We start from the raw sequence: 12,616 nt of genomic DNA, 5'->3' as shown, positions 1-12,616 counted from the left end.
GCTGGCTCTCCCTGATTGAATCCAGCTGTTGTGAAAGTGCTCGGAGGGGGCCCGTCAATTTGCATTGCTAAATAATCTTTAGAGCCGACAGAGTGAGGCAGAAGCAGAACAGTCCATTTTGAAAAGGCATTCCTGCAACACTTGGTCAATGTGCCGGAGCTTCAGCTCGACCAGACAGCGGTTAATGAAAACCTGGTGTCGGCTTTCGCGTAAATGCGCATAGTTGGGGGGTGGTGAGAGCCCTGCTGGGTAGCGGAGAGGGGATTTGTGGAGTATTTACGGGTCGGCTAAACCTTTGCTTTGAGAGGAACCATAAACCATGCTTTTTGAAATACGTGGCTTCAGGTTTTGCTCTTGTGCAAGGTCAGTAATCTTCACTTTGTCTGAATCTGGCTTTACCTTTGCGTAACGGACCAGGCCGAGTTGTTTTTGCTGTAGTTATGTGTTTGAATGGATTTGTAACGGGATGCTTGCGCCTAGTTCCTGTTTCTTTTCTTCGTTTCTTTTCTTTTTTTCTTTTTTCTTTTTTTCTTTTTCCAACGACGCTTTCTCTGAAAACTTGAAATCCCCTCTTTGCAGGATGCTGGCAGCTCTGCTATTTATTCTGCTTCGTATCCAGCCTGGACACGGACAGGTAACACCTTTCACTGAGGCCATGTTTTCAGGGATTTCATTCATTCAAGGTCATGGTCAGTGTCTGCAAATGTTTCAAAGTCAATACGTAAAGATGGAAAAGCTGGTTGTTAATAACAGATAAAACTTGTTCTAATCGTTTTGCCTGAATAGTTTTTGCATCAGTTTGCCAGAAATGTCGACAACTGTAGAAAACAAGAGTTCTCCTCAAACAGCCTCCTCATCTCTCCTCAGACCTGCACAGAAGGTTTTGCATACGACCGCAGGGCAAGACAGTGTATAGGTAAGTGACAGGACTCCTACTCTCCTACTGTGAAGTTACATTTTCACAAAGTTCCCAAATTAACCACACGAGGTAAATGCATCACGAGCCCACAGATGTTCTGGATGCAGGAATGGCCTTATCAATGCACCGCTCTGCATTCCAGATGTGGATGAGTGTCGTACCCTGCCAGATGCTTGCCGGGGAGACATGCACTGCGTGAACCAGAACGGAGGCTACCTGTGCATCCCGAGGAGCTTATACAACCAGCCGTACAGACCGGACCCCCTGGCCCTGCCTGAGCCCGTGTACCCGGACTCCTCGGCTGGATTCTCAGAAACCTTCCTCCCGGCTCTTCCAAGGTCTGTGGAGCCCAGCTACCCCAGAGTGAGGACCACCGCGCAGTGCATCCTGGGATATACCCCTGCAGAGGACGGCACCTGTAATGGTGAGTCACTGTCTGCAGACATGCCCTCTGAATGCAGTGGTGGAGGAAGTACTCAAGATCCTTTGCTTAAGTAAAACTACCAATATGACAGTGCACAAATACTTCATTAGTACAAGCAGTAAAAGTCACTCAGAAAATTAATTGTAAAAGTACTTTTTCTACAGAAGAACAGCACCTGTGACTCCTGTAATACCATAAATGTCATTATTGAGTTGTTAGTTGAGTCTGTTGGTTTTATGTATCAGGAGTCTTCAGCGTTTCCAAAAGCGCTGCTCAGTGTTTTCAGTTGTTTGTTTATAGTGGCCACCCAAAAAACTCGCTTAGTTATTCACTGTGGGTCAGCATGTACTCCCATTCCTCACAGACAGCGAATGCAGCCAATGGGACTGAAGCCAGCTTGTTGTTTCTACAACCACGGTGGTTACAGGGTGGGATCGTGCCCCCTTAAAATGAAGCCGGCGTACAACCCCCTTTCTCACTGTTTTATTTGACTTTTTATGAGCCTGAAGATGCAAAATTATCCAAGAAAACTTGCAAAGATTGGAGGGAAAAGCTAAGTTTGTGCGACAGCAGTGGAATTTTCTGTTGCTTCCCTACAATGTTTATCATCTTGTAACCCTTAAGACTTATAAAGCGACCCTTTGGCAGGATCCTGACCCCTTTGGTTGGGAACCACGTTTAGATGAAGGTCAGATTTTACTGTCCTGGAATCACTTTTCCAACATTGTTTTACAAAGTCATGGGATCCTCAGTTTTAGTGGTTCTCTTGGCGGCGGCAAGAGCGTAGCGACTCTTAAAAGGTGGTATTCAGTGAGGGTTCATGGCAACTTTTAAAATTATTACTGCATGATTACCTGCGAGGCTGCGTCCTCTGCTGCAGCTGTTTGCCGTTTCTGGCCTCTTTGCTGCTCTCTCTGCTTGTGAATGTTTTGAGAAAGATGGCCCCCACATCTGCTATCTGCTGCTGTTTATCAGATGTTAGAGTGAAACTAGATGGACGAGGTGACACGTGGGAAAGGCGATAGACGCCAGAGATTCAGTGTAAGTCATTAAAGCTTGTGATTGAACTCCAGGGGAATGTATGAATCCATCAGATCGCAGGGACAGATGTTTGATGCTCGGTGCAGCGGCATGTCTGCTGTCGCCCAATCGGAGCAGAGGGGCCTTCAACTCCTCACAGAGAGCATATTTCTGCCTTCTGATTGATTCCGTTGAATTTCACAACCTCAAGAGAACCCAGCTGTCAGATAAACACAAAATGTCTGATGTTCCCCTACAGCTGTCTTAAACACATCTCAACATAATTACCACAGTATGTCCAGCTGGGACAAGCTGTTGAAAATGGCCTTCTGAAAGTCCATCTGGGGCGTTCTTCTGTCATTTGGGATAAATCAGCCGTGACCCTGTAATTAGTGGAAAATGTACACATATAGTGCAGTTTTCTCCCTCTAAAGAGAGCTTTAGAGTTTAGCTCATGCACAAATACAGACTGTTTCCCTTTGCAGGGGAGAGGGCCTGTCAGGAAATCGACTCACAACCTTGTTTGGGTAAACTACACCATCAGAGTGCCAAAGATGAGGTCATTTGTTACCAAATCTGTGCCCGAGCTGAGCCTGGAGAACAGGCATTCCTCTGTGGAGGCCGATTGTAATGAGTCCTCTCGCCCCTAAAGGCTGGTGTGTGTGTGTGTGTGTGTGTGTGTGTGTGTGTGTGTGTGTGTGGAGGGGGGGGTGATGTAATGGGCTGTTGATTGATGCTGCTATGGGGCAGAAATTGCACAGACTGTGACTTCCTGTCTGAACCTGTAACAAACATGGCTTTGTCTTTAAGTTAATGTCACCAATGGCACCAGTCTGGAAGAACAATAGCACAAATTAGGCCTCTGGTTTGCATTTCTGCATGTGTGGGTCTGTTTTTCCAAGGTCAGATTGTGCTGCTAAGGCATTTTACCAACAGCATTATGGCGTGCTGGGGTATTATCCCTCTCTTAGCTTTCCGAAAACCATCCTTGCAGCAGCTCATTATTGACCCACCCCTGGAGGTATCTGGCCAGGCAGATACACTTTCCAAAACCATGTGCATCAATCAAAATGCCTCCAGTCTTCTGGGAGGAAACCTCGCAGCCTGACTGCATGGACTGCTCCCATTCAGTCACAAGAGGCTGGCCACTGATGCCGGGTGATAAGGCCTGGTCTGCAGTTGGCGTTCCTCCCAGAGGTGTTAGATGGGGTTGGGGTCATGGCTCTGTGCAGACCACTCAAAAACTTCCGCACCAGTTATTTCTCTGTGGACCTGGCTTTGTGCTTGGTGGCATTGGCATGTTGAAACAGGAAAGGACCTTCTGCAAACTGCTGACTCAAAGTGGGAAACAGAATTATAGTCCAGTCGCTGTATGCTGTAGATTTTTCCTTAAAGGAACGGTTTGATATTTTGAGAAACATGCTCATTTGCTTCCTTGCCGAACATCAGATGAGAAGATTGATACCACTATTGTTAGCACCTGGTTCTTTGTTGAAAGCCCAAGAACAGTCCGAAGCAATCTTCAGTTCACAGTCAAAGTATTTATTAAGGTCACATATAAAGTAATACAGCGCTGGTCTCAGAATGTCAGAGTTCCCTGATGATCTCAGCCTGAATGAGCCTCGTTGCCAGACAAAAGTTCACATTTATCATGTTGGGTTTGACCAAAGCCAGTACAATAATCAGATATACGTTACAGAATATAATTGGTCAGTTCCCAAGGCCTGGGCATACCATATCTTTGTTTTGGACAGGTGTTAAACAACCTGTATGAGTGTGTGTTGTGTGAACACTGGATCTTAATGCAATAGACATCACAAACAGAGAAGAGGAGACAAGACTGTCCACAACCAGAGTGCCACCTGCCTTTTGTTATGAGAAGTCACTCTTACCAGCCATATTATCCTTACGACTCTAGGCTATGAAGGACATAGACATTAGGTTAAAGATCAGAGCATGAGAACACATGAGATGACCTTAAAGGGCCTGATCATTACACTATTGTGTCTGTGCAGTGGGCATTAGCTTAGCTCAAAGGCTGGAAACAGCTAGCTTGGCTCTGTCCGAAGACAAAACATCTGCGTACCAGCACCTCTAAAGCTCAATAATTAACACACTGCATCTCATTTGTGTCATGCAAAGCAAAAATTATAAATAGATAAATATTATATTATAAATAGTAAATGGCCAAGAAATAGTCTGGTACAACTCACAACCACAACGTGTTTTTTAGACGTCGGTTTTTGTGTAGATTGAACAGGAAAAAGTGTGCTGGTAGGTGGATGTTGCTACCTTTAGACAGAATCAGGCTAACTGTGCACCCTCTGCTTTCAGTCTTTATGCTAAGCTAAGCTAACTGTCTCCTGGCCGCAGCTTCATACTGAACAAACAGATGCAAGATCAATCTCCACATCAAACTCTGGGCGAGAAAACAAACAAGCGCGGCTCACAAAAAGAGAAGAAGAAAAGTACACAAGAGTATGTGGACAGGGGTGTCCAGCACGTCTTTCCACAAACAATGAAGATCATCCACAGACTTCAGTGTTCACGTCCAGAGCTGCATTCTCCAGATAAAAACTGTTTACAGCGAGGTCTGTCGATAATCCAGATATCATATTTCAAAGGTCTGTGGAAGTTTGTTTCACCTTCATCCTTGAATTGATTGCAGAAACTTTTGCGGCAGATGTCTAAAACTTCTGCAGATGAAAGCAAAACTACCTGCATGAGCAGACATGAACAGTGGCAGGTGAGGGAATATGCTGGTAATTTGGGTGAACTGGCCCTTTAAACAGGAGATATTGCTCAAGCACTTTTACACACCAAGTCCAATGATGCCTGCAGAGTTCAGCTCTGGTGTTTTAAATCCCACATGGGACTGTGCTGTTCATTTCCTCTCATGACTCCAGTTTTGGGGGATTTTCATGTTTTTGCTTGAGTTGAAGGATTTCATGCTCCTGCATGGTTTGAGAAACGTTTCCAGCCTTTTGGGCTTTTGAAACCAACAGATAAACTCAAACGTGCATGACAGCTGATCTGAAAACAAGACAGTTTGGGACATTTTTCTAATCATTCAGTTCTGAATCGCTTCTGATCCCATTCGGTGTATTTGTTTTGAGAGCTGATTGTGATGAACACAGCTGATATTTGGATCTCTGCAGCCAAGAGGACCTGGCATTGGAATTATTTAGAATCAGTTTGTGTAAATCAAACTTTTCTCAGTTTTCCTCCATGTGAGCGACATTCTGACGTTTCAGCCGAATCCCGTCTGTCATGTCTTCCCTGAGGCTGATCCGGATTGTCAGCAGCAGCTCATGAAACAGTCTATATAAGGAGCTGAACTTGAAGCGCTCCTGCAGCCTGTGTGTGTGCACGCTGCAGACCTGCAGTGAGGCTTACACATGGTGTGCAGATGAAGACCCTTCAGAGAGGTTTTGACTAGTAACTGCAAGCAGGTGCCGGGGCCGTGTAGCTGTTGGCGGGCGGCCGAGCGCTCCGGGCCCCCTCCGCCCCCGTGAAGGGCCGCTGGTCCAAGTTGGCACAAAGGGCAACGGTCTCACCGACAGACATTATCGCTTATCAAAGCTGCCTGTCCAAACAGAAAGCCGGGCTCCCACCCACTTCCCCCACCGGTTTTCTAGAGATTGGTGACTTCATGGTCTGAGAACCATAAACAGAGGTTGGAATTTTTGATTTGTCATATCCTCATAAGGAAATGTGGCTATTATGATGTAGAGCGTGAGCTGCTCCAGGGGCGTCAAAGGAATTCAGATTGTAATCTGAGAAATCTTTAATCTTGTGCAAAAACAGTTGGAAGTTGACACTGTACTGAAATGTTAACTGTTTTAAGAGTTTTTTAAGCACAGGGTGGTGAAAACCTGAGTGGTGCAGAAACAGACTTTTGACCAGAAGATTGCTGCTGCGATGTCAGATCCAGCAGGGAAAGTTGGAGACCAGTTGGCATGTTTGGAGCAATGCATGCAGACCTGAATCATTCCCACCCCAGACAGATGGAGAAGCAGGAGGGCTTAATTAGAAATAAAACAAAATATAGTTAAAAACAGATAACACAGTTCTGTCCGTCCATCCATCTAGTTTAAAAAATGAAGAGAAAAACTAAAACCATCTCTCTGCTTTGCTCCTTCTCTTCTTCCAGACATCGATGAATGTGAGACAAACTCTCATCACTGTAACCCCACCCAGGTCTGCATCAATACAGCAGGTGGCTACACCTGCTCCTGCACTGAAGGATACTGGCTCATTGGTGGACAGTGCCAGGGTGAGTAAGCTGTACCATTCTCAAACATCAGCGTACTGTTTTCAGAGCGCTGAAAGATTTCAAAAGCAAATCATCCATCAAATCATTCAGTTTACTGGAAGCTTGTGAAAAATCATCTTGCAGAGTTTGAAAAGTTGCTTGAGAAAGTGAATCTGTCACAGTGAACGCTGCAGTTACTAACAGGAAGTGTTCTGAGCCCCTCAGACTGTGGTGCGTTTAGGGAAGCTCTGACATTTGGCCACCCAACTAGCTTGTTTGGAAGAAACATCTGGAAGTGATCAAACACTGTGAACAGGATGATGTGAATTCGATGATTCACTTTAAAAAGTGTTGATGTCCAGCAGCAGAGTCTCAGCTCTGTGATGTTTTTACTTGACATCACCAACGAGGAGTTTTCATACAGTCATTAACAGAGAATTACACGGAGTAACTACTGATTGAGATGCTTTATCGCTGTCCGGCAGGTTTCTAGCTCCTCAAATTGACTTCTCCACACTCTAATATACCTAATAGCAGCCTTGAAGGTGGAAATTGATCTTCCAGTAAAGTGGGTTGCACTTGATTTGCAGTTAATGGCCTAAACCACCAAAATGGTCCATTACAGTTTGGCGTAGGTGTTATAAACAAATGAGGCCGAGCAGCGATATCAGAGCAACTATTCCCTAAAATTAGGACCATATTCCTTTAAAATACAATGCTGCTTTCTGTCTCAGTTTACACAATGCCATCATGACCTCTCCTCTAGCAGAACAGCGCCCCCATCAGGTTATGTGCACCGGAGCAGCTCAGCAAAGTTCAGTAAATGTTCACATCATAGTCTGGGTTTTTATTTCTACCCCAGTAAACAGACCTACAGTGTGTATAGACGTTGTGGTCCGTAACCAGTTTGTCTCTTTCTTTTTGACCAGATATTGATGAATGTCGCTATGGTTACTGCCAACAGCTGTGCGCCAACGTCCCTGGCTCTTATTCCTGCTCCTGCAACCCTGGCTTCATCCTCAATCCGGACAGCAGGACCTGTCAAGGTACACACACACACAGACAAACACAAGCCCACTGTTTCCCGTCTTTACACAATAAACACACACACACACACACACCTCCATGCCGTGCACCAGCGTTGTATTAAACCCCCGTCCGCTGTTGCTCCTGCAGATGTGGACGAGTGTGAAGACGAGCCGTGCAGTCACGGCTGCTTCAACACCTACGGCTCCTTTATGTGCAACTGTGACGAGGGGTTCGAGCTGGCAGCCGACGGTACCACATGCATTGGTGAGACGAGCTGCTTGTGGTTTTTGTACCTTGATGGGGTCTAATCAGAATTTAATTTAGTATTTACGGAGGAGAGCATATTCTGTATGTCGAGCACTGACATTGACTGATATATTCTGTTTAAATCCACACTTTCCACACATATATAACATTAAACCTAAACAGATATAATAACCTGTCAACATATAACATCCATCTAGAGAAGTAAAGCATGTATTTTATACCTAGATATGCTTTAGTATATAATACATTATAATATTAACACTGTCTATCCATTCATCTGTTTGAAGCACACATCCTGTGCAGCATCAGACGCAGGAGTCTCTCTCAGCTCAGACAGGTTACCCTCAGGAGAGACCACCAGTGTATCACAGGCCGACAAACACATTCACAGCTAAAAGCCTCTTTAAACCCGCGGGTCGGTGGACTGGGGGAGGACCTGGAGCACCCAGAGGAAGCCCGCACAGACCCCTGAGCCCTCGAGGTCTTTTTCTGATGAGCATTAACGCTGCTTTCTGATTCCCTGCAGACTTGGATGAGTGCAGCTTCTCTGAGTTTCTGTGTCAGCACAGATGTGTGAACACCCCCGGCTCCTTCTCCTGCATCTGTCCGCCTGGATATTATGTATACGAGGACGGCAGGAGCTGTGAAGGTAAAGTTCAGGACAGAAGACGGTGACACGGTCACTACTTCACGGTGACTGAACCGAATAAAAAGCTCATTTTTAATGTCAGTTTCACTGCGGTGTCACAGAGTGTAAATATTTAGGCAGCTGTGGATTAAAAGTGACTCAAACTGCTGTGAGTTGCCTTGTTATGCATAATAATTTTGTTTTTTCAACAAAGTTTTGAATATAATTTAATCCTGTGATCCATTTTGCATGCAACATTTTTCATCTGTCACATAAAAAGTGTTTTATTTGAGGTTTTTATTTGGTTGAAATGGCACATCTGTAACTGTAACACTTCACTGTAGATATTCAGGGAAATGAAACCAGCATTTAGACTGATGGATATGAATTATATGTTCACTGATCAGCATCTTCATTTATCATTATTATGATATTATTATTATTACTACAGTCATTTCGTGTTGTTGATGCTGTCTAAATGTTTTCTCTGATGATGATGATGATGTGGTGATGATGATGATGATGTTCTAACTGACTTTGATTGTTGTGTGTTTGATTTTGAAGATATCAATGAATGTGACACTGGTAACAACACCTGTACAACAGCACAAGTATGTTTCAATTTCCAGGGAGGCTATACATGCCTGGATCCTTTACAGTGTCCCTCTCCTTACATCGATGTTACTGACAAGTGAGTGTTTCTCCTCCGTTCTCCCCAGCTGTGTTCCACCCTTTGAATGCGTCTTCATGTACGTTCCATGACATTTACGTCCATCACCACACAGCCATGCCTTTGCTTCCTTATCACATCTGTGTCTCCTGCTCTGCAGTCAGTGTATGTGCTCGGCTGAGAACCCTGCCTGCAGGGACAAACCCTTCACTATTCTGTACCGACACATGGACTTGTCGTCGGGGCGCACTGTGCCTGCAGACATCTTCCAGATGCAGGCCACCACGCGCTACCCCGGCGCCTTCTACATCTTCCAGATAAAGTCGGGCAATGAAGGGCGAGAGTTTTACATGAGGGTGAGTACCTCAGGCCTGGGTATCTAACCTGTAGATATGAAGGCGAAGGAACGTGACGCGGTGGTCACAGCAAAGCATGAAATGAGGAAACAGCACCACCTGCAGAAAGTCAAACTCTATGAGCAGAAACCTGCAGCACTGTACAAGTTTTATGTGATCATGGGGCTTAAAAATGAGGTTCACAGCGAGCGAGTTGTAGCAGAATCATCATCAGCATTATAAATCTGTGGATCCTTTTAGAGAATATACAAAATCTGTCGCTAAGAAAGAAACTTATCTAACTTCCTGTGATAGTTTTTGTCTTAATTTAACATTTTAAAGACACAGTTCCTGCTTTTATTACAGTGTCCCTGCTGATGACGATAACGTTTTGTGGACAAATTCGGGATTTAAAACAAACAAGCAACATATTTAGGTTTATACCAAACTTTTGGATGCACTGTAACAAATTCAGGACTGGACCAAATTTTGTTAATTTATTGTGAGCACAAACTCACCTTCAAACTGTGTGAAAATTGGTTTTACATGAAAATGGTGCCGTGCCTGATTTGAGGATTGAGTCCTGCTGCTAAACGTTTTGTCCTGATCAGTCAGCAAAGAACAACAATCCCACAAACAACTTGGAGCATGTTTGTATTTACAGCCTCAGTTTAAGGTCACGTGTTCAATCCCACTCTGACTTTCTTTGAAATGAAATAGTAGCTTTGTATAAAAAAATGCATGAAAAGACAGCAATTACATGATCCTGTGGCAAGTAAAACACTTTGTTACAGATGTGACTCTGAATATCAGCCATCGAAACACAACTTCAGCTCTAATATCATTTGTTTGAATACCAACAGACCTTTCTTATAAAGGATATGTTGGCATGTCACAGGAGGGGAAGCACGGGTGTGAATGATAAAATGGGCGATGGCATTTGCACTGAACAGAGTCATTGTTGAGGTTATTAGTAACACTTGTGCTTTGGGCACGATGCCAGAAAAGGAGGAGGAGGATGTAAAACATGGAAAGTCTGACCCTTCAGTGCGGCGTGCAGCCAGTAGATGGCGCAATAAGTGTGTGTAATGTGTCAGGAGGGTGATTTTTGATTCTCACGAGTCAATTCAGACTTTTCAGGAGGATTTCAAGCTGTAAAGCCTCTCTGTCTTATGATTAAAGGAGCGTTTTTGAACCACTATCGCAGTGACTTCCACCCTGTGCTGTCCTTGTCTGAGCAGGCCCTGCTGTGACCTCACACACCGCAGAAAACGCGTTAACTTTCCGTGACTTTGTGCTTGTGTTTGCGCGTCGTAAATGATAAAAAAAAAAAAAAAAACAGTGTTGGATTTCCTCCATCATGTGCAGCTGTCAGACTCGACCCTTTCATTCCTCACATTCCTCCCCCTCTTCTCTCTCACAGCAAACCAGCAACGTGAGCGCCACCCTCGTCTTGTCACGGCCCATCAAGGGACCCAGGGAGGTGGTGCTGGACCTGGAGATGGTCACGGTCAACAACGTCATCAACTTCAGAGGCAGCTCCATCATACGGCTGACGATATTTGTGTCGGAGCACCCGTTCTGAGGGTCCCACAGGAACCTCACGGCCCCCCTCAAAGGAGCGAGCTGCGCTCACCTGCAGCTGATGTCCTGGTTTGTTTGAGACAGCTCACCTTTGTTTGTGTTTTTGTTGTGAAATCATAATGTCATCCTCAATAAAGACACGTCCGATAAAGACTCAGCTGATGGGAAAGCATCCCTGTGCTCCAACCCCCCCACCCCACCCTGCTTTAATGGACACTGAGCTTTTACGGCTGCGATATGGACGTTTGACACACGGATGTTTATGGTGTACAATTTCTGACATCCTCTATTTAGAAAATGACCTGAAAATATGGAAAGTACCCTGACTGAGTACCAGTGTATACACAGTAGAGTTCCCCCCCAGTTGTCTGTGAATTTTCATCCCCTCAGATAAGCTGTGAAAGTGACTTTTATATGCCTGAATTCAAGAGCTGTCACCACCACCCTGAGTGCCATCAGATCGCTCTTCTGTGTTTCTTTCCGAGGTCGCTGCTCCGAGCAGAAGTGTACTTGTGCATTTGCAGTGGCAGTGTTTGAAACGATGTAAAAACCAGTCATTAACTGAATTATTGATCACAGTTTCCTTTAGACCAATAAATGTCTTCACCACACAACTGTCCCTGGCATGAGCAGGCTCCTCGACTCCTGAAACGTTTGGGATCGTAAAGCATTGTTATATGGAATTACAGGTCTGGGGGTTTGGGATAAATAGAACGAAATCTGGGATTATTTCAGCATATTTTACAACTATACTCATTTTTGGCAATTGGGTATGTCAATAAGAACATTTTGGGGGGCTTTGGGTGCAAAATGAAACCAAGAAATGTCCTGATTACACAACATGAGCAGCTCCTGAACCCCTGACACTAGAGCAAATGTTGGGATTATAATGTAATATTTTGTGGGATTTCAACAAACTGTCAAATCAACTGTCGGAAAATTTGGAATAATATCAGTTCGGGAATTTTGGGGATTTGGGCCCATGAAAAGATTGTGGAAGCATAACAATTAACAAACAATGGGTCCTTATAAACTATCAGTTCTGGGGGATTTGGGTGCACAATAGATGGATTTTCATTGAACAATTTGGGGGAATATAAGAAATAGTGGGATTGTATCAAATGTGTGACACATTTAGGGATTAAATCAGCACATAATTGGAGCAGTATACTTGTATTTTGGCGATGGGGAGGCACTACAACAAAACTCTGGTTGTAGTAGTTATTTAAAATATTTTGGGACCACAACAAATGACCATTTTTGATCAAATTTGGGGGATTTTGGTGCTTAATAATGACTTTAAGGATTATAATATTAGATTTTTTAACGGTACATTTGACTAATTTTGGGATACAGTTTAATTTGGGGGATTAAATGGGGAAGCACTACAACAAAATCTGGGATTGTATCAATGAACTCTCTTTTCGGTGGGGTAGAGGAGGGTGTGAAATAAATGTCTTCACCACACAACTGTAAAGCTGTTGA

General features: G+C 44.3%; 1 protein-coding gene across 2 annotated transcripts; it reads left to right on the top strand.

Annotated features, from left to right (window-relative positions):
- The first annotated feature begins 45 nt into the window (after positions 1 to 45).
- fbln5 (fibulin 5) lies at positions 46 to 11,743 on the top strand. Of its 2 annotated transcripts, XR_013078188.1 has the most exons (12): positions 46 to 363; positions 580 to 634; positions 868 to 916; positions 1,062 to 1,343; positions 6,517 to 6,639; positions 7,548 to 7,664; positions 7,795 to 7,911; positions 8,441 to 8,563; positions 9,107 to 9,233; positions 9,373 to 9,568; positions 10,971 to 11,183; positions 11,221 to 11,735. XR_013078188.1 is itself a non-coding variant. In XM_076749556.1 (11 exons), the coding sequence occupies exons 1-11, from the start codon at positions 320 to 322 to the stop codon at positions 11,130 to 11,132; spliced, it is 1,395 nt and encodes a 464-aa protein (XP_076605671.1). In that variant the 5' UTR covers positions 46 to 319; the 3' UTR covers positions 11,133 to 11,743. The 2 variants fall into 2 exon arrangements, 1 of the variants encoding a protein (XP_076605671.1); XM_076749556.1 differs by having other exon boundaries at positions 10,971 to 11,743.
- The last annotated feature ends 873 nt before the right edge of the window (positions 11,744 to 12,616 follow it).

Source organism: Chaetodon auriga, chromosome 14, assembly GCF_051107435.1.
Source record: "Chaetodon auriga isolate fChaAug3 chromosome 14, fChaAug3.hap1, whole genome shotgun sequence".
NCBI lineage: Eukaryota > Metazoa > Chordata > Actinopteri > Chaetodontiformes > Chaetodontidae > Chaetodon > Chaetodon auriga.
Note: the sequence above shows the minus strand (reverse complement) of the source record. Positions and strands in the feature narration are given on the sequence as shown.